This window comes from Ceratina calcarata, unplaced genomic scaffold, assembly GCF_001652005.2.
Source record: "Ceratina calcarata isolate Rehan_Ccalc_2016 unplaced genomic scaffold, ASM165200v1 scaffold289.2, whole genome shotgun sequence".
NCBI lineage: Eukaryota > Metazoa > Arthropoda > Insecta > Hymenoptera > Apidae > Ceratina > Ceratina calcarata.
Genome location: NW_017151272.1, coordinates 489,899 through 510,330, shown reverse-complemented (window position 1 = coordinate 510,330; position 20,432 = coordinate 489,899). Strand labels below are relative to the sequence as shown.

The 20,432-nt window shown below is 50.2% G+C and overlaps 1 protein-coding gene across 3 annotated transcripts; it reads right to left on the bottom strand.

The window, feature by feature from the left end:
* Positions 1 to 523: 523 nt before the first annotated feature.
* chm (lysine acetyltransferase chameau) lies at positions 524 to 20,314 on the bottom strand. 3 transcript variants are annotated; one of them, XM_018022577.2, is made up of 12 exons: positions 20,038 to 20,055; positions 19,499 to 19,961; positions 19,173 to 19,418; positions 18,846 to 19,106; positions 18,598 to 18,777; positions 17,658 to 18,039; positions 17,284 to 17,578; positions 16,782 to 17,213; positions 5,977 to 6,070; positions 2,245 to 2,391; positions 1,962 to 2,068; positions 524 to 1,688 (listed from the first exon to the last, which is right to left on the bottom strand). In XM_018022577.2, exons 1-12 carry the CDS (start codon positions 20,053 to 20,055, stop codon positions 1,566 to 1,568), a joined length of 2,748 nt encoding a protein of 915 aa, XP_017878066.1. In that variant the 3' UTR covers positions 524 to 1,565. The 3 variants fall into 3 exon arrangements, with proteins under 3 accessions (XP_017878066.1, XP_017878067.1, XP_017878068.1); XM_018022578.2 differs by having other exon boundaries at positions 1,566 to 1,688; positions 17,658 to 18,027; positions 20,038 to 20,314; XM_018022579.2 differs by having other exon boundaries at positions 1,566 to 1,688; positions 17,658 to 17,958; positions 20,038 to 20,264.
* Positions 20,315 to 20,432: the final 118 nt, after the last annotated feature.

The window sequence follows — 20,432 nt, the reverse complement described above, 5'->3', positions numbered from 1 at the left end:
CGGGAAAGTCCGGTGTGAATCATCGAAGCAGCTCGTGGAAACTATGTCTGATTAGCCGCTGAATTAAATGTAATTCCGGTTTCCTTTGCCGCGTTTCGATCGATTGTTCACGGATGGCGATTCGGGCGAAGAAGAACGACAGAATTAATGTCTATGGTTAACGAGGCGTAAAATCGAATGGATCGGATTCGCGGAAACGCGTGTCGCGATTACTCGCGGGAAATCAGTTTCCGGAAATCGGGCAAAGCGTTCGACGGGTCGTTTGTTTTTCCGTAGCGACGGCGATAAAATAGGTGGAAAAATATTTGTACAATTATTTGGCTCGCGCGCAGACCAATCATCCTGCGCCACATTGTATATGTTCGTTTTCATCGATAAAAATTGTATTTCTCTATAAATAGCATTCTGCGATTTAAAATGTAGACTCGTGGAACATTGTAGATGTGGACTTGTGAAACATTGTCGAATTGATGAATCATCGAGGGGTAGGGTCGACGATAATCACACGTTGTATCGAACTTCGTTCAAAGGTTAAAATAATATAAATAAATTTTTTATTATACACATATGCGTAACATACACGCCTCCATTTCAATGTACAACACATATCCACGTTGTTCGTCTAACCCCGGAGAGATCAGGATATACAATCGGCGTAAAAATCACTAATTACGTTGCTCACTCCGTCCTTATTTACTTACATTCGTTCAATAAATTAACGTAGTAAATTTATATCACTATTGCGTAACGTATTGCAACCGTAGACCATCGCCGCCGCATGTACCTCCTCACTTTTCTAGAGCTTAGGATTTTACGTTTTTACGTTTTCTATTCGGGATCACCGGTAAAACTCTCTTTAAATCCGTGGCCGATATTCAGACTTTTTTTCCAAATTTTTCTCGACGGCCGAACATGGCGTGTCGGTTTTAAATTGATCCCGTTCAACCTTGACTCGATAGCTTTCAAGCTATTTTCACGTTCAATCGGGCCTTTCGAAATTTTCCGTTTTGCTCGGCGTGCACCGTTCGCCGGCTAGCGCGATCAATAAACGTATCTCTCACTCGTTCACGTGTTCTCGAAACAACGACTATACTATACGTACGTGCTCTAAGTACCGCGCGTTCCTAACGGAATTTCCAGAGGAAAGTTTTGTACTAAAATGGGAAAATTCATTCCGGCGAAGTTACTTCGTCGTCCTCGGACTTACCGGTCGTAGGATTTCCGGGGGTACAGTAACACCGTGAAAACAACGTTCGCTCGTTAACCTCGATGTCCCGCGGAGGTGTCCGAAGGCTGTCCGGGAACTTCTCGAAGGAGTTTTCACGAAATCGAGCAATAAAAAGTGTTTCCGACAAACGAAGGGAAGAGAGAGAGAGAGAGAGAGAAGAACGGCTAAAAGGAGAACGCGTAGGAGCTTGGAAGGTGGAAAAACCCAGGAGACGACCGAGAGGAACAAGTAGAAAGAGATGGAGCGCCGCCCTCGGTCGAGAACGTGAGGGACGAGGACAGACGAGGGGAAGGTCGACGGCGACGTCGGCGTCATTCCCGAGCTTCTGCTGCAGACCTTAGTTCGAGGCGGAGGGCGTCTTGGGAGGCTGGAAGGGGTTCCATTTCAGACACTCCGGATCGATCTCTTTGTAGACGGGTCCTCGTCTCTTCACCCTCTCCTTGTAGTCGTCGATCACGTCCTGAAATTATTTCAACGGTTCTCCACCTTTTCCCCTTTTTCCTCCCTGGACGCGATTCCGTTCGCTCGCTCTCTCAATCATTATTTCGCGAAATCGTTCCCGTTTACAATTTCTGCCACGTCTCGGCAAAGTTCAATTACACGCGGCACAATACACGATTGGTTCTCGCGCGGGATCCATAGTATAGATTTATGCGGCTATGAATTACTCAATCTCGTAAGAGCCGGTCGTTATAAATCAAGCGAAGCTTTTGATTCGAAATTAACGACTTACCTGTTTCTTGAGGATGATATGCTTGCCCTTCCAGTACTTCATCATGCCCAGGGCCTGCAGGGTGCTAACAATGTCGTACGAGTCGATGGCCATCTCCTTGCTGATATCTGTAAAAGAATACGGAAAAACGGGTATCGAACGAGCTCGAACGTCGCGTGGGTAACCGTTCTCCTTCTCTCCTCTCCGCAGTGGCCCGACGGGCTCTTAAAATAACGCGACTACCGTAAATCGGTCAAAAGCGTGCGAAGGCGTGTTGGCTCCGCCGAGCCCGATATTGCGTTACCTTTAATGGAGAGTTCCTTGCCCCCAAAGTTGCAGAGGTACTGCAGCAAAACGTCCTTCCAGTAGCTGCGATACGAGATCAAGCCCAGATCCGATAGCGGCTTCTCGGGCGAGCCAATCTTTTTCTCCACCCTCGTCAATAAATAACCTGGACAAAACCGACGTGTTTCGTTTGAAATACTCCAACATGTATTCTCAAATTCATTTTTCTCGATCACGCGAGGGAACTCGACGTGTCGATCGATCCGAAATTATTGACCCGTCGACGTGCGTAGGGACAATGGCACTCGCTAGTTCATTATTAAAATGAATTTGTCGTGTACGGTGGACAGAGACCCCCTCGCCTCGTTACCATTTAATATTCCGTAATACGCTCTCATTACTTAGGAACTGCATTACGCTCTTGTGCACGGACCACTAGACGGACTATGAAATTCCAATTCCGCGAGATACCGGTGGTAGCCGTCGAAGCCGCATAGGTACAGAGACCGTGCGCGCGCTCGGTTCACGTGCACACACATAATAGTGCGCTCGTATCCATCCTGAATCGACGCCGCCACCGCTATAAGCTATTTCTGGTGTCAGTGACCGACGAAGGATGAAATGCTGCGGCGGCAGTGCCGTATCGAAAATTATTTTCAACTTCGCGCCCGGTTCGCAGTCGATCGGTCGAACGCGAACACGTTTCGCACGGATCGCGAAGAATTTCGACGCGAGAAAAAGAATCGGTGAGGACTGCGCGCCGGCAGTGTCCGGTTGAACGTCCGTCACGCCTCGTTCGTCGGACGCATCCTGCGAAGATGGTATCAGAAAAAAAATCGGACTCGAACCTTCCTCTCGTTAATTAGAATTTAGAAGAACCGGATAAGGTTTCTCGCCCGAACTAATGAACTAATTAAATAAATTGCATCGGGGTCGGGCTAAACAGATTTCGCCGTTTATGGGTCATCCGTTATATCTGCGAGAAGAAGCGGACACGCGCGAGGCGTATTGATTCTGCATCGGCGTGCCGTTACTCTTAAAAAGACACGCGAGAGCATCGATCCGAGAATATTCCAGTTCACCCGGGAGGTTCTCGATACCGTTTAGCGCGCGGAACCACACCACGATAATTGCCCTCGACGGACAATGGAACGAGCTTTCCTTCTGACCGGCGAGAAGCGATTCGAAGAGAAAACCGCGATAAAACTATCTTCCCTCGTTTTTCCCTGCGATAACGACCCGTTCCGAGACGCGTGGATGTCGGTCTACGGAGCCGTAAAGTTCAACGACCAGCGGTGGCCAAGCGAAGTCCTCGCGGAAGCATCCTCGGTCCCGAAATAACCGCGGAATTCTCATTATCCGAATAATCGAGGTCGAGACGATAACGCTGTCCCGGGCTGCGTTCAAAGGTGAAAGAAAAAGGAACGAGGCAGAAGGGAGGGAACTTGGCCAGGTGTCGGGAGCACGATGGTTAAAAAGGGAGACGAGACGATTTTTGCTGAGAGTATAGCTCGCGAGAGAAGGGCCGACCGGTCGGTCGTCGGTCCTGTGCCGGGATTATTCCAGGACGTCCCGGAGGCTGAGGGGTTCAACGACCATCCTTTTCCTCCTTCTCTCGGACCGGCCCTCCGCGGCGAGGACGGTCTACCCTCTGTCTCACAGCCGCCGTCCTCCTCCCCCAATTCTTTTTCACCACCTCGTCGCGCCCTCCTGCTCCGTCCCGTACCGTTCCTCTTTTCCTCTAATTTTCCGCGTCTACTCGATTTTACTACTCTCTCTCTCTCTGTCTCTCTCTCTCTCTCTCTCTCTCACTCGTCCTCGCGGCGATGGCTTCGGGTAGTAGGTAGCGGCGCATTCATTACGCGTCCGTTCAGTTTGCAGACTTTCGGGATCGGCGATGGTGGATGCTCGCCGGGGAAGGAGAGGGCGGTTGGAAAATCGAGCAAGAGGAAAACGCTGCGCGGTGAGTAGAAGGACGAGAGAACAACGAGGGCCGAAGAGGAAGCGGTAGCTGGCGAGAGAGGGGGGCGCAGGGTGGACGGATCGACGTGACAGCAGCCCGGTCGGGGAGGCTTCGCGGACTCTCATCCCTCTCCTCCGGCTGCCTACGACGAGGAAAAGGGCGTCGCGGTAGCCCTGCCAATCCTCTACCCACGAGGCTCCCGTGGGGCGAGGTCACCGGAGGTCATACGATCACCAGCCCTACGCTGCTTCCAATCGAACCAGGTGGAAATCGCTCTAGGGCCCTACCCTATATACCACCTGTCTGTCTGTTTCTCTCTCTCTCTCTCTCCTTGTGTTTCCCCGTCGAACCCCGAAGGGTGTGTCCGACCGCGGCGATTCGTTAAAAGTCCGAGTGCCGGTCATCGGTGTATCATCGACCCCTCGATGACAGTATCGACGTTCACGTAACATACATTTCCCGGCCGAGTCGGGCGAGCACGTGGTCCACGCGCGACTCGACGTATAGTACGACCTTCTGAACAAGAGAATAAAGCCGACGCACATATGAATGAGGCGCTACTTAAAATCCGATACGAGCTCTCGTACGCGTGCGGTTCGACGGGTACCTACGAAAACGTTCGAGGAAACAAACCGACGGACGGCTCTCGAACGTGATCAGAGACGAGTCCAGAGTTTTCACGGAGTCTGGCCGTCGAGTTCTCGCTAGGAATTTCTCGACGGAACAAGATGCATCAGACACACCCCGCGTACGTGCCAGACGAATCCCTGTGCGTGTACGTCGGTGGACGCGTGTGTGAGCCGACCGAGAGAGAACGAGCGAGAGGGCGACCGTGGGGGTCGATCGATGCGGCGAGACGCCGGGCGTCGCACTTTCCGCTAACCGTTCCACTCCAACCTATGCCGTGCTCTCCACTATCCGTCACCACTACTACCACCGCGACGCTTCCCACCACCGTCACCGTCACCCGTCGCCGGTTTGGTACCGTTTTACCACCACCGGAGTCCAAGTAGCCGTCTACCACGGCGTCCCCTGCGGAAAACCCGGCAGGGCTAAACCTACCCCTGGCCCCGCCGCGGCCGACGCATAGTACGTCGACCCACAAGCCCGGCCACCCCGTTCCTCCCTCGCGCCGTCTGACGCGGCGCTACCCCTACGCGCGACCCATACTCCTCGCCGACTCGTCGGCATCAATGAAAATGACGTCACGGCAAAAAGCCCACGTTTAATTATCAACGGTACGCTCCGCGGCGCGGTGTACGCGGCCCAACGGGGATGACGAGAGCTCGGTTTTTCAACTCTACGCGCGACCCCCGAGTCACGTCGCACGCTTCGCTCGTTCCCTTCCGTTCTGTCACACCTTCCTACGAATCTGATGAACCGTTCTTGTATGAATAACGCAAGATCCCTGTATTCGTAATCGGCGGCGTTGGTAACGATAATTCGTGCTACGGCTGCTGCGGTCGTTTAACAACAGAAAACCGAGCTCTTTGACGGCGCGTGCCGGACCTTTCGATCGCAGGCGACCGCAAGAGAGACCGCGACACGAAAACACCGCGGTGGTACCTACTGTGTGAACCACGGTTCCTATTTCGGCTGTACTTTCGATTTCGTTCGGGTGTCGTCATCGTCCCATCTCGGTTCGCGTCAAGGCTGAACGCACGCTAAGTGGGCGCGAGAACGATTCGGAAAAATCTAGTGACGTTCAATGTGAAACGTCGTTACTCAGATACTCGCTCGCTGTAGTCAGGCTTGATTCAATCCAAGTGTTAGGAAAAATGTACTCACTGAAGTCGATCAGCAGTCGGCCGTACCCCTGGCGTTGGTAAGGAGGCAGCGTCAGGATGCAGGACACGTTGTAATTCAGGAAAGAATTCTTCTCCTGAAACATGACGCATCGGTGGTATCGAGCATCTGTCGGAAGAGTTTGTCTGGTTCGAACCGATTCTACGTTCGCGAAATGCGTTCGTCTTTGAGCGAAATATTAAAAAATGAATCGGCTGGCAGCACGGCGATTAAAGGAACAGGTTTGCTTCGCTCGTCTGGCGACGCGCGGGATCAAGCTACTTCGCAGCCTCCGACGGGGTACAAAAGGTTCAGACGCCTCGGCCGCGCTTACGTACGCGCTTAAGTATACGGAGTATGGAAAGCGGAATAATATTTTCGTTGGTAGCATTTCGCAGCTAGTTAGCATAGCCGGAGAAGCTCCGCCCAGGCGTCTGTGTACCAGACACAATGCATGTATTATAACGTCAACGTGACGAAAATGCGTCGCGACCTTCGTCACGAAACACGCGATCGACTGACGATATTTTCAATGCCGTGACGTATTCTTCGCAGAACCGAATTGTGTTTTATTAACAGTCCGAGCGCGGATTATCAATTCGTACATCGAAGGAGGAACAGGCTTTCTCTCTTTTTTAAAGATGTATTATTGGCTACACAGTCAATGCCAAAAATTTATGTACCTTAGAAAAACGAATTTCCTATAATTAAAAAGATATCAAACGTCGGAAGACCAATGATTTTTTATGAAAAATGTCAGTGAGTTTTCCAAACTTTTAACCCTAAAAAATAAAAAATTATGAATTTAAGATAAGTTGTAGGTACTAACGTCCTCTACAAGGAATATTCTATGAATTTTTCTTCTAACTTCGATATTTAACGAGTTACGTACGATTATTTGGCATTTTATTGATGTTGACAAAATTAGACCATCCCAGCGTCGAAACGGCGAACTTTTGGAAAAAACTTTCGTTTTTCCTCAATAACTCCTAAACCCTTGGAGATACGGGAAAATTGCATAGGACCTTTCTTGTAGAGGACAACGAGATCTACAATTTCCATGTAAAAATATTTCGCTAGCGTTAATAGTTAGCGAGTAATTGACGAAAAACGGAAAAACAGTTTTTTGCAAATTACTCGGAAACTATTAACGCTAGCGAAGAATTTTTATATGGAAATTGTAGATCTCGTCGTCCTCTACAAGAAAGGTCCTATGCAATTTTCCCGTATCTCCAATGGTTTAAAAGTTATTGGCAAAAAACGAAAATTTCGCAAAATCTGAAGGGGTACCCCTTGGAAAATTGTCGGAAAAATCGAAATTTTTTTTTTCCTCAAAATTTCGAAAAATGCTTCAAATGAAAGTTGTTTTTCTTCTAACTTCGATATTTAACGAGTTAACTATGATTAATTAACATTTTATAGGTCGTAAGAAAATCCGACCCTCCCACCGTCGAATCAGCCAACTTTTGGCAAAAAATTTCGTTTTTCTTGAATTACTCCTAAACCGTTAGACCTACGAGAAGATTGCATCAGACGTCTTTTGTAGCTGACGACGAGAGCTACAATTTCTATATAAAACTTTTTCGCTAGCATCGATAGTTCACGAGTTATTTGCAGAAAACGAAAAAACAGTCTATATCAGTATATATCTATATACATCCTTAAGCGACTCCGGTTCTTTTTTCGAATTCTCGAGCCGAACGAATTCGCTCTCGAGGGACCGGTCGACGGAACTGGTGAAAATATCCCGTTTTAAATATAGAGCCCCGTCGCCTCGCGAATGAACACGTCAATTTTTCGCGAAAGGTATTTTTAACGCGACAGTCGGTGGGCGTACACCTACGTGCTGACGGCGGTGCGGCGTGTAATCGCAGGCCAAAGGGTGATTAGATAAATTTCGCGTGAAATTACATCTATAATCCATGGGAGTGTATGCTCGACGAATTTTTCATAACACGAGGCTAAGATTCTTGCGCACGAACAAGCCGCTGCTGCCGGTTTTGCAGCCGCGACCCGGCGAGCAAATTTGTTCAGTAAATATCGCGATGGGTATGAAGAGCGCTCGAGGATCCACGCTTTCGAGTAAATTTCATTTCGAACCGAGTGGACGATGGAAAGGCGACAAAAAGGAGGAAGACGCGGTTCCAGTCGATCGACGGCGACGCTCGGTATCGCGCAATTACGATCATCGTTCGCCAGTGGATACGTTCTTTCTCCCAGGGTTGAAAATTAAACGCGAAGCGCAACGGTACAGAACTGATTTTGTGCATTTCGTCAAAAGCAATCCATCAATCTCGATGAAAACTGAAAATATCGACGCGGCTCGCAGACACCGAAAGTCCATTACTTAAGAAATTCGAAACTGGTTTTCGGTATTACGAAATTGTTGCTTGACCGATACACGCGTATGTGTTCCATAAATATGCTGAATTCCGTTTGGAGATTATGAAATTGGAAGCAGTCTGTTTAGCGCGATCTCGGTTGGGTTTAGGTGGAACCTTTCGAGGCCACTGCGCGTACAATCCGTCGTTAATCATTCTACGCTCCCCGGACCCATTTCGCCGGGCCCGCGAACGGTGCTGGGTATAACTCGAACACCCGGTATTTCCGGCCATGGCAGCCGCCGTGCTGTTGCTAACTGCCGAGTGGGGCAGCAACGGGCCGAAGGACACAAGGCTCGAGGAGACTCGCCTATGCTCGCCTATCCGCGTGTCAAAGGATGAACGAGGAGGATCGTCCGCGGGAAAGGTCGGAGGAAAAGAGAGGCGAGCGAAAGCTCGGAAAGCCGAGGAAAGGTTCGGGCCCTGCGATAAAACGAAGCACGGGACGAAGTTTGTAAAGGTGAACGCGGGGGACGCGAAAAGGAGAGAGAGAGGAAGTCGGCGAGAGGGAGAAGAGAAGAGGAGAGAATCTGGGCCCCGAGACGTCCTTGGGCCAGTAGTCCGTGCTCCACTCAGGGACGTCTCCATATCCCCACCGACTGCTCGCGCAAGAAAGCCACTCACACACTGCTTTTCCTCGCTTTTTCTCCCTCCGGGTTCCCTTTTTATTGCGACTCGACGAAATCGATTTGCTACGCCGGATTGCGAATCGCGTCGCGTCTTTGAGAAACGTGCCTCGAGGAAGGAGAAAATCGCGAGATCCCGTTTTCGAGAGGAGCAGCAGCAGGAACCCCGAAAACGCGACGACGCTACCCGAGGCCGCGAGAGCGCAGCTTGTCCGATAGATATACAGCGTTTCCGAGAATCGATACTCGGCATCTTCCCTCTGACTTCGTCTAGAAGCCACTACTACGGTAACGATTTCGCCCCGAGGTGAGCGCGGCGGCGACCATCGCGATTCTCTTCGACGAGCCATTTTCTCGTTCTCCGATATGATTCATTATTAAATGATTGCGCGCGGGAGATAACGATGATCACGGGTCGGCTGGCGCGACCGATAAGCCTCCCGCAGAACGCGATCGTTATCGATCCACGGAAAGGAATCCCTTGTCGAGCGTAAAAAGGTCTGCAGTATCATAAATTCTGATACCGAACATACTTTTCCCTCGTAAACAGGTCGAACAGAGTTAGCAGAGGCACGCGTAGGTGAACGAACGTCTACGTGGCGAGTAACGAGAGACTCGCGGCTAATAATCCTCTCTTTTCCTTTCTCCCGGCCGACTAGTGCGAGCAACGGGCAAGCTTTGCATCAGAAAACGGAATCGAGAGACATAGCACGCCCGTTCTTACGGATATGAAATCGACAGAGGAGAGGACAAGTCGAACGCGTAACAAATTTAACCAACAGTCACGGCTGTCTCCGTTTCGGTATGCACCGCGTGGTGATCGATGCCAGAGAGTCGCGACACGGTGTGAGAGTCGCCTAAAGGTTACACGGCTCCTCGCGACGGTCACTTCTATATTTAGATGCACCGAGTTTCCTCCTCCACTTTCTTTATACCGAACAAAGCGTTCCTGTTAACGTACGGGGTGTACGTTGAGTTTCGTGCCGGTCGGTGATATCGGTAGATTCACTGGCCACGTATTCCTCTAATGGACCAGAAGACGTTCGAATCGCAGCCCGGAAGGAAGTCCCGAACCGGCCACCGAGCGAAACGTCCGAGTGGTCTCCCAACCTCGTGTACAATCAGATTTATCGCGTTCGTTTAAGACAAAGGAAACGAACGAGCGACAATGGAGGAAGTAAATTCCTCGGTCGGACGCGCCTAGAGAGAACATTGTAAATTTATCAGTGGCAGCTACTCCGCGGAGCAGAGGTTCCGACGGTCTCGTGGATTATCTCTGACACGTTCCCGTCCCATGAGACTCGGAGGAAAAATACTCCCGGCTTCCCGATATTGTCAGCCGGGCGAAAAACTCTGCGGACTTATTAATTATCCTCTTGGACCGAGACCAAGGCGTATTGGCTCGTTCGCTCGCTGGAAGCTCCTCGCAGATTTCCTGCCCGCGCAATTGGCCAAGGATCTCGACCCGATACGCGTTCCAAGGATTTTAGAAAGAAAACACGTAGAATCGTACTGATGTGAAAACGTTAGGTCGTTCGAACGAACGCGGAGACTCGGCAGAGCTCGTTTCGTGGCCGTTCGAAGATCGTAAAACGAATACGTCGCCGATGGGGAATTTCGAAGTCGCCGTTTCCACGGCTTGAACAATGGGCTTTTGTATAATCATACCGTATTGTGGAAAGGAAAGCTCCGGGATCGATGTCTGATCAATACTGCGACAATGCCTATTAATTCTGGGGACGCGTCGAACGTTGCTGGTGTGCGTATGCGTGTTTTAATCCTGTTTGCGATGGAACGCGTGGGCACGGTTCCCGGGGTATGACACGTGTACAGTTGGAAACGACTGGAACACGGGTTTTCCCAGAAACGAGATTCCCGTCGTTAGAGCGGCGCCTACCGATCTCTCCGCGAGGCGATCCCATTTTCCTCGCCGAAACCGCGTATGGTCACGCCGCAGACTTCGCGTCTTTGGGGGCGGAGGTCAAGGTCTGATACGAAGACCGCGAACAACGTCCGAAAGATCGCGGTGTAGAGTCTGACGCCTGAACGGGCAGGAAGTTCGACCACGTGGATTCTTCGCCGACGAGCGAAAGAAACGGGAGAGGAGACGGAAGGTGGTACGTGCGAGAAACTAGAAACCGCGACGGAGTACGCTCGCGGCTCTCCGTCACGAGACGCGACGTCGATAACCGAGAGGAACGGGCCGCGGCGGAGAAGCCTGAGAGAAGCAAGACTCGTGGCGACGAGCAGGATAAGGAGCAGGAGAGAGGGACGAAGTCGCGGCTAGAGCCTCTACCCTACCCCAACTTCCTAGGGACGATGTGTGTTCGGCGGGATTTGGTCGTGTGAACAGGACTGTCTGGCATCGATCGACCCCCGGATGGAGTGAGGTTTTGCAGAAGGGAGGAGAGACCGAGGGATGGTTCGACCGAGGCGGACGAGAGACGGAGGGTCGGGTGAGCCTACCCCAACCTCTTCTCCGAGAGGCCGCCCGCGTATCGTATCGACGACCTCTACTACTATTCGTCCTCGTACTCCCATGTTACCCTACGTCATCCCTTTCCTTTTCTGCTCTGGCTCTCGTGCAGTCCCTTTCGCGCGCCGTCACCTCCGCCCCTTCCGAGAGAGCCGGTTCCCTTTTCCGCCTCGTACCACGTCTGCGGGATATTTTTAAGGAAAATCGACCGACCCTCTGACTGCGTTTCTTCCACCGGCTTCGCTCTTTGTCTCCTCCGCAGCACCCGTTCCCGTTCCCCCCCCCGGCGATCCTTCGACCGGATTTTCCATTTCTTCTCGGCCTTGTTTAAAAAATAAATTCATCCGCAACATCAATCTCTCGACTTTAGTTCTTCTTCCCAAGAGCAATCCCTTCCTACGAAACGTTCGTTCTCCCGTCATTTATGATTCTCTTACGTTCTCTCTCACCCCCTTTCCAGCCCGTTTCACGGCCAATTCGGTTTATGATTTTCTTTGACAGGCTCGATGATAAATAAATTTATCTACGAAATCAAATTTCTTCTCACTCAAAGAGATCCTCCGGCGTTTATATCTCGTACCGAGTTACCCCTCTCCGTGCGGTCCTCTCCTTCTTTATACACTATTCAGACATAAACGCTTCGGATCTCGGCTATTACAGATCATACACGAGCGAGCGTTCGCATCGTACATATTTATGATATAAAAGTTCGCGTAATCCCTCGATGACGTTTCAAAGCCGAAATATCCCGTGTCTCGATGCGTGTGTTCAGAGAACGGCGATGTACCTTCGCCTCTTTACGAAACGGAAGGGCCACTCAGACGAGAAACAAAACGCAGAAATTTTCAGAACAAGATCCAAGCTCCGTTTTAAATTCCACGCTGATCCTCTTCTCCGACGATTCATACGATCTCTCCTTTCTTTTCCCTCCTCCGATCCTCGTTTCGCAATCCTCTCTCATCGCTTTCATTCGTCTTGGTGCACACGCCTTTGCCGGATCCTCTTCTCTTTCAGAGATATAAACGTTGTCAGATCCTGTCTATTTATTGCGTTGCAAACATCAGGTCCGTCATCCTCCTTGGCCCAGCGCGAACACACCCCCCCGTTCTCGGTCTCTCTTTTCCCGAGGACGGAGATACTTGCCTCTTAATCCTTTTCTCCGCATCCTCTCCTCCGCGTTTCCCTTTTTACCTTTTATCTCCGTTCTCCGCGCTCTTCGTTTCCAGAAGGGTACAATGCGCGTTCCATTTCTGTATGCATTATTCAGGGTATACACAGTGGAACAGTTCGCGAGGGGCTAACTGGCGCAGCACCGGAAGCTAGGCAAACGAGTCCTCGGGATACACCGATTCTCCTATCCGTCTTCGCGAAGCTCGGAGAGGAGCTTACACAGAAATTATCGTCGTCGTCGTCGTCGTCGTCGTCGTCGTCGTCGTCGTCGTCGTCGTGTACCGACGGGAACGTTTTCAGGGATCGATTCGGTGTCTACTCGTCGAACTCGATAAGGGCGGCGTGATTGGAATACGTGGCGTCGCGGTCCGCAGATTTATTCCGGCTCTCGAGATGCCTACTCTAGGCGTTTCGCCTCCGTCGAAAGACACTCTTTCATCCGTATCATGGAAGAGCGCGAGGGGCGGCATTGTGGCGTGTAGGTGCCGGTGTTCGACATGCGTGTCGTGTTCCCCGGTCGTCACGTTTTTTTCTTTCTCGTCTTCCTTCACGCGGGATTCTGTCTGGAATACCTACGTAAGAGGATATGCCGTCGTCTCGTTTGCCAGGCATACGCTCGAACCCACGTAATATTCTCTCGTTGCACCCGAGACGAGACGTATTGGAAGCAGATACGTCTTCATCGACGCGTTAATTGCCGGAGGTTTCTTTTTGAAACGTATCGAGTTTCACACCGCCTTAACGCCTATAACATCGTATAAGTCTCTTTACTCTAGGCACTTCACGTGTCCTTACTCTCCCCCCGTTTACGTACAGTCAGAGGACGAAGAACGATAGACGGAGGGAACGGTTAAATAGTTTTCCCTTCTGTGGAAGATCGTTAACAGAGTTTCAGGTATTGACAGAGGAACGGGGGTGGGGCCACTCGATTACACGGACCGTTTATAATCCGATACGCGGAGAATGATCGGTCGGAATCGAGCACGAAGGCTATCGAAAATCTCGTTTTACTAGAACAGCTTTTGGTCGGATCCTCAGAAGGTCGCAAGGATTTCAGGAGCAGGACAGGCCCCAGTATCTCGGACCCGATGGCCCCGAAAACCGGTTCCGTCTGGATTTCACGTGACACGCGTTTCTCCTTTTTCGGGGATCCAAAGGAACAGGCCTCTCGCGAATGCATAAACTGTATTGCATTACGATTACGGGCACCATTATCGTTCGTGTCGTAAACAGCAATTATAACCGCCCCACGGAGACGTATTTAATCCGACTTGCTGCGGTCCATAAATACTCGACGATATTCCAAGCAATAGAAGAGGACACGACGTTCCGTGTTAAATTTTACAATTGCCAGGAGCTGGTCACGTTCTCCGACTAACAGTTTTTTCGAAATTCTTTCCACTGGTCGCATCGACCGGAAGCTGTGAATGTTCACGAGTCGACCCGACCCTCTTTTAATTTCTGCACGACTGCGTTCAGGATTGATAAAAATTCAACGTCACACGCAGGGCGCGAGCGTGTTAACGCACCGAAAGAAGGAGCGGACGGTTAATAACGAAATTTATAAATTCACGGGTGGACGCCGTCACTGCGCTCGTTTCGCTCCCCTCGAAAGAGCTTCCAGCGCGTCTCTCGCCGCGTGCACATCGCCGACGAAACGTGGGGGCGAATCATTCAAGGTCACGGCTGGTATCGCCCAAGGTCTAGATCGACCCGAGTCAGTCGAGTCGATGAGCCGGGGTCGACGCCCGGATTACTCAAGGTCAACGGCCATCTAGCTCGGGTCAATGGCCTTCAGTCTCAAGGCCAACGTCCGGAGGATACGCGCAAGGGCGAGATACGATTCCCTCCCCTTCGGCTTCGTTACCAACAGAATCGAGGAGAGGTTCGATAATTACAACAGGGTAATTAGCAGAGCAGCGAATTGGGCGTGCCGAATCCTGAAGGCTTTCGGGCGAGCGTTGACGCGAAGAAAAAGGTGGAACGCGAACGGATGACAAAGGAGTCGAACGAAGGGGAAGATCACGGCGGCCGAGGTGACGCGACGGAAAAGTTCGGGAAGAAGTCGGAAGGCGCGGAGGTTCCAGACGTCGGGAAGAAACGCGGCAAGATCGCGAGAGAAGAAACGGTGCCGCGGCGTGAGAAGAGAGAAGCGCGAGGCCTAGAAAGACGTAAGAGAGAAGCGGCGGTGGCGGCGGCGGTGGCAGTGGTAGGAGGCGTCGGAGAAGGAGGAGGAAATAATAACGACCCCGACGTCGCAGTGCCGCAGAAAGGTTGACGACCCGATGCCAGGCGACGCCCTCTTTCCCCTTGCCGTTCCGCCATCCCTTCTCCGGCGTCCTCTGCAACCACCATCCCTCTTGCGCCAGCCACCACCGCCGTCGGCGTCCCCCACTTCTAAATCGACCACCCTCTAAACCACCCGCCCGGTACTGCACACCGTAAGCGCATAGCGTACGTACGCCAGCGTCAACCGCACCCCCGTCCCGTCATCCCTCTCCGGCTACGTCGGCCGCCAACACTATCACACCCTACGGCCGTCTGGCCAGGGTCGGGGTCATTGAACGTCTATAAAGATTTTGACTCCGCGTTACCGCTGCCGCTGCTGTGCCGCCGCTGCGGATGCAGGAAGCGGCGAGCCGCGGACTAGGTACGCCCTTCTGTAAGGTGTGTGTAACGCAATCTGTTGCCTGGTAAGGACACACTCCAGGTTTTGTCGTAACCCGAGCGGAACGATCGATACGGGAATCATCGCGCCATCGGTGTTCCCGTGATAGGCGGGGGGTCAACGATTTCGGGGTGACGAATTGGGTTCCCGGAATTTCAAGAATCCAGGCGAACGAACCGATTTTTCAGGTGGAATTCGAGTTCGTCTGAGACCTGGCAGAGAGAGAGAGAGAGGAAGAAACATCCTGTCGTATTTCGCATTTCCTCGAGAGAGCGAGAGGATCAGATTATTTTCAGCATGAACAACGAGATCCTCGGAGGGAAGGAGAAAAGGAACAGCGAACGTTTGCTCGGGGCTGTCGGAAATTTTCGTCGCCCTCCTTCGGTTTTTGCGAAGGGGTGGCTGCCGCGTCTTCCCAGGGTCAGAGGTCGTTGAACGTCGGTAAAGATTTCGACTCTGGCGATGCTGTTCCAGAGTAAATAGGCGTGCGTAGCGTTTCGCGCTCTCTTTCCCACCGACGTTCCGACCCGAGCGCACGGACCGGGAACGCTCGGGCGACGAGGGGTCATAGGTACGAGACACCCTCTCTGCGATACACCACCCTCGTTCGAGTAATCCACGCAACGCGGATGCCATTACGGGCCTAGTAAACCACAAAATAGAAACGAAAGTCGTACCTCCCCCTTCGAATATGAATTCCCGCTATCTTTTTATCCGCTTTCGACTTAAAAACCTACATTTGCATTATCGAATCATTCTTCCGTCCTCAAAAATTCGCCGTCATAATTAGACGGAACCAGAGGATGACGCGGTGTGTCACACATTTTAGAGTATCAGTGACGATGAAAAAAATATATATAGTTAGAAAGACGAGACGTAGCGTCACTTTTTAACAGGCTAAACGATTTTAATATTAACCGCGAGGGTCGTACGGTAGAGACGCCTATCACGTAAACGTGGTCCCCGTTTACGCAAGTGCTAACAGACACAACTACGCGAGACACGATCGTTCACGCACAGTCGCGCACGTACAAGCACGTGCTTCGCATTAATATCGCCGTTTGCGAGTTGTCGCAACGAGACACCCGCCAATAAGAAACGGCTAAAGGACCTTTAATTTTACGCCTCGCTTGATTTTATTTCTTAACGACATATCAAATGAAACCGGCAAACGTCTGCATGCCCACCAGCTTCTTCTTCTTGTTCTTCTTCTTCTCCTTCGCTGATTTTATATTCGAATTTATTTTCCACTGTGCTCGCGAAATTCGCACGGGAAAATGATATCTCGACCGATAAACGATTTGTGAACGTGTTTGCAGGGGATATCTCATAATTCGCATTATAATTTAATACGCATTGCGCCAGACCGTTCAATTATCGAATTCGCGATGATACTACGTATTTGTTTACCGCTAACGTTCGCGTTAAAAATATATGCATTTGATAACGAGCTGCTGTCGTTTAAACATGTATAATGAGAGACTCACCTTGCTGAAGTATCCGACGGTATGGCAGCCCTCGGAGTCGCCGATCGTCATCACGTAGAAGAGGAACGGCTCCACGTCGTAGTACAGCGTCTTGTGGTCCAAGAAGAACTTGGCCAGTAAGCAGAGATTCTGACAGTACTGCTTGTAGCGTTTCCCGTCCACTTCCCAAACTCCGATCTTGTCCTTCCTGTACACCTCGTGTCCGGGCGGATGTCTCCACAGACACTTCTCTCGGTGCCTCCTCAGAACTTGCCGACTCTTCGCGTACCGCAAACAGTACTCGCACAGATAAAGTTTCGGAGCGCGACTGAACTCCTCCGGATAAGGACTTTGATACCAGACTTCCATTTCCCATTTACCCATTTCGATCACTCGCGTACCGCCAGCGTTTCTTCCTTCGCCGTCGTAGTCCAATTCTTTCAATTCCTTTTCCTGTGACAAAGGAGACGATCAAAAACACCTGCGAACGCCTGGTGGTACGTGAAGTAGGACGTATGCTTACGATCTTTTCGCTGGCGATCGCCTGTGCCTCCATGAACAGCCTCAAATCGTATTCCGGCGTGAGATTCGTTAATCTCGGTTGCCGGTCCTTCTCGTTCCCTTGAAGCTCGCTACTGCTGTCGCTTTCGTTTCCATCACCAGCACCGCCTTTCCATTTGCTTCTCATTTCTCTCACTTTCAGCTGATGATTGCGTTGTTCGGTCGTTTGATGGACGCCTTTCGGGGACTTCTTCGCCAGGCATGCTATCGCTTTTTTCCGTTCTTCTTCGCGCTTTTTTCTCTCTTTATAAAATTCACTGGCAATACAGGAACAAAGATGTACATAGACATATTTCTTTGATACGTTCGCAAGTTACGTCGTAGGAGTCAACTTACACACAGGCTTGCGGCGTGGTGTTGTGATACACGGGACAAGCCTCGAGAGTGAAATGCGAATCGAGCTTTCCGGACAGATGTCCCCGAGAATCGCACGTCGGCGCCAAAGGACATTCTCGTTCCTTGGTCACCCGCGTGCGAGCGTAATTGCCTTGTCCCGATCTTCCGGTGACGGTGGCAGTGTTCGACGTACCACTGGTGGTCGGAGGTACCCTGCTGGTTCCCGGCGGCGCGTGTCTGGCGGCGGTGCTGGGCCCGGCACGTTTAACCGGCGATTTGCTGGTACTCCTCTTGCTCTCAGCTACTCTCGATAAATCACACCGGATCAGCGGAATTTGCAGGATACGTTTACACGCTACCGTTTCCGTACCTGAGAACCATACTGCCGCCGTAAGCAAAAAGACTGTATCTGCATCTTAGGACACCTTGGACATGCTTTTTTGTATACGAAAACGTTTGTCCCATCGACCAGCGGATTCCTACGGCCCATATATATTATATATGTCCAATCCATATCCATCCAGAACAGCAAATACTGCTTTTTTGTGTTAAGGAGGCAGCATAGGGCCCTAAATCCACCGCCTGTAGAAAATTTTCTACCCGCCTCGTATCAAGATAACACACATGCCAAAAACTTTCGACCTCAAACTCGAATAAACTGATCGACATTTACTACGTAAGAACGGTGGTGGTTGTTACGTTAGCCTAATATACATTAAGACCGACGATGCAGTGGAACGTCAACAGGATGAGTGTACGAGAACGAAAACATACCAAAACGAAGTCACTCCAAAACAATGAACACGCAAAAAAAACTTTCAACGGACTTACAAACAGTATTACGTCAGACGTAAGATCAACTTAAGTGGGAATCGAGGACATCCGAGGACTATGGGAGGGATTTAACGTTAGTGCATTCGATAATACTCTAATATCGCACCTGTATCGGATTCCGAGTCGCTGGCCGCCTTCGCTTGAAACTGAAGCAATTTGCTGCCTTTCCTCGTTTGCAGCTTTCGTTTACCTTTAGTCGTTGTTTTCGCCTTTCCCCCTTCCCCGGGCTCGTCCATTTCCTTTTCGCTAGCTGACGCGTCGGCCTCATCTTCGCTCTTTACCGTACCTGAATTCGGATCGACGTTGAATATAAATTTCTTTCTTAATTTACGAAAAACAAGTTATCTTACTCACTTTGTCGTTTCGTACACTTCTGTGGTTTCACGGGAGCGACTGTTGCAGACGGTCGTTTTGGTGGAGCAGTCGCACCAGCAGTTATGGTCGAACTGGGCTGAACGTCCTTTTTCTTTATCTGAGGCTGTGGGCTCGCAGCGCTCTCCGAGGAGTCTGAATCGGTGCTGCTGTCCGTGGAACCCGAAGAAGCCGATCCCGCTGAACAACTCTTTGAACTTGAACTGTCCGACTTCTGTGACTGGGCAGACTTTGCCAATAAAGCTAATGGAGAAAAGATCGACTTAGCAAAAGTCATCTAAATACAAGAATCATACCTCCGATACATACCAGATCTACTTGGTGCGACAGCTTTCTGTTTCACATCGCTTGGTTTTGGCTTTGCTTGCTGGGTCTTCGCATATTTTATAGAACTGCTTGTAGGCTTCACTGTATTAACTTTTGCCGGGACACCACTGTCACTTTCGCTACTATTTTCAGGACTAAATATACTTTTCTTTTTTAACTTCTTCTGTACAGGTTCCGAAGTTGTTTTTGCAGATTTATCAGGCCCTTTCCCATTAGCACTTGCAGAAGCTAGTGGAAAGAAGAATGAGTTATGAAAAAGAAAGAGCATGATCTTACACACAAGTAGTGTTAAATTAGTATGTACTTACTAGAAGGTTTATTTGGTTTATTGGCAACTGGCTTAGGATTTGGGGTATTCTTCTGTTGTCCAGCTGCTGCTATAGCTTTCGTAGGTGATCTCTGTTGTTTAACAACAGGAGCTACAGTAGCAGTTGCCTTAGGTTTAGCTGGTGGTTTTCTTTTTGGCGCTGCTTTTACTTTACTTGGCAATTCCTCAGATTCCGAAGAACACGCCATAGATCTGCCTTTCGGCGGTGCTTTGTTTTTATTCTCCGCAGGTGGAACGTTGCTAGTATCCGTCTTGGATTTTCCATGTCTGTTTTGAGGGAAAGCTGTCTTCTTCTTTATCCTCTCGTTATCTGACACTTTCTGACTATTGGCCGAGCTGCTAGAGTTTTCCGAATCGGACGAACTCGACTCGCTGCCCGAGCTCGACGAACTACTGGACGAAGAATCAGAACTACTTGTCGAAGTGGATTCCGAGCTGGTAGTCTATCATTCAACAGCAACGATAAAAATATTAAGTCAAGCACACGAATAATACAAACTCTGAAGCGAGAGTACGTACCTTTCGTTTCGGAGTCATTTCTACGATGCTATCTCACGAATGAGCAACAAACAACGTTTAACAACATTTCTGCAACGACGCTTACACTCTTCCCGAACATATATACAAGAATTGTTGACGATAAAGTCGATTTTAAACAGACAAACCGTTCATTCCTCAATTATAGACACTACACAACAAACGACAAGAAAACACACTGGTGATAGGCGAAAGCTTCCCGTGGAAGCCGTCATCTTGAATTCGCGGCATTGTTCAAATTTCAAATAGCCTATCGAACGGAATGAAGTACGAAAAGATATTTGAAACTGATTAATTCGAAAAACAAATGATTCTACGAGGAAAATAATTGCGAAACAACTCTGGAAATACTGCCTTTATCTCTAGTAGAGAACAAA

Excerpts from the sequence above, each read along its gene's own strand:
- chm (XM_018022577.2), bottom strand. Across the intron at positions 6,071-16,781 it reads CCGTCGGATACTTCAGCAAG|GAGAAGAATTCTTTCCTGAA; the intron begins GTGAGTCTCTCA and ends GTCATGTTTCAG. Across the intron at positions 2,392-5,976 it reads CCGACTGCTGATCGACTTCA|GTTATTTATTGACGAGGGTG; the intron begins GTGAGTACATTT and ends GGTTTTGTCCAG.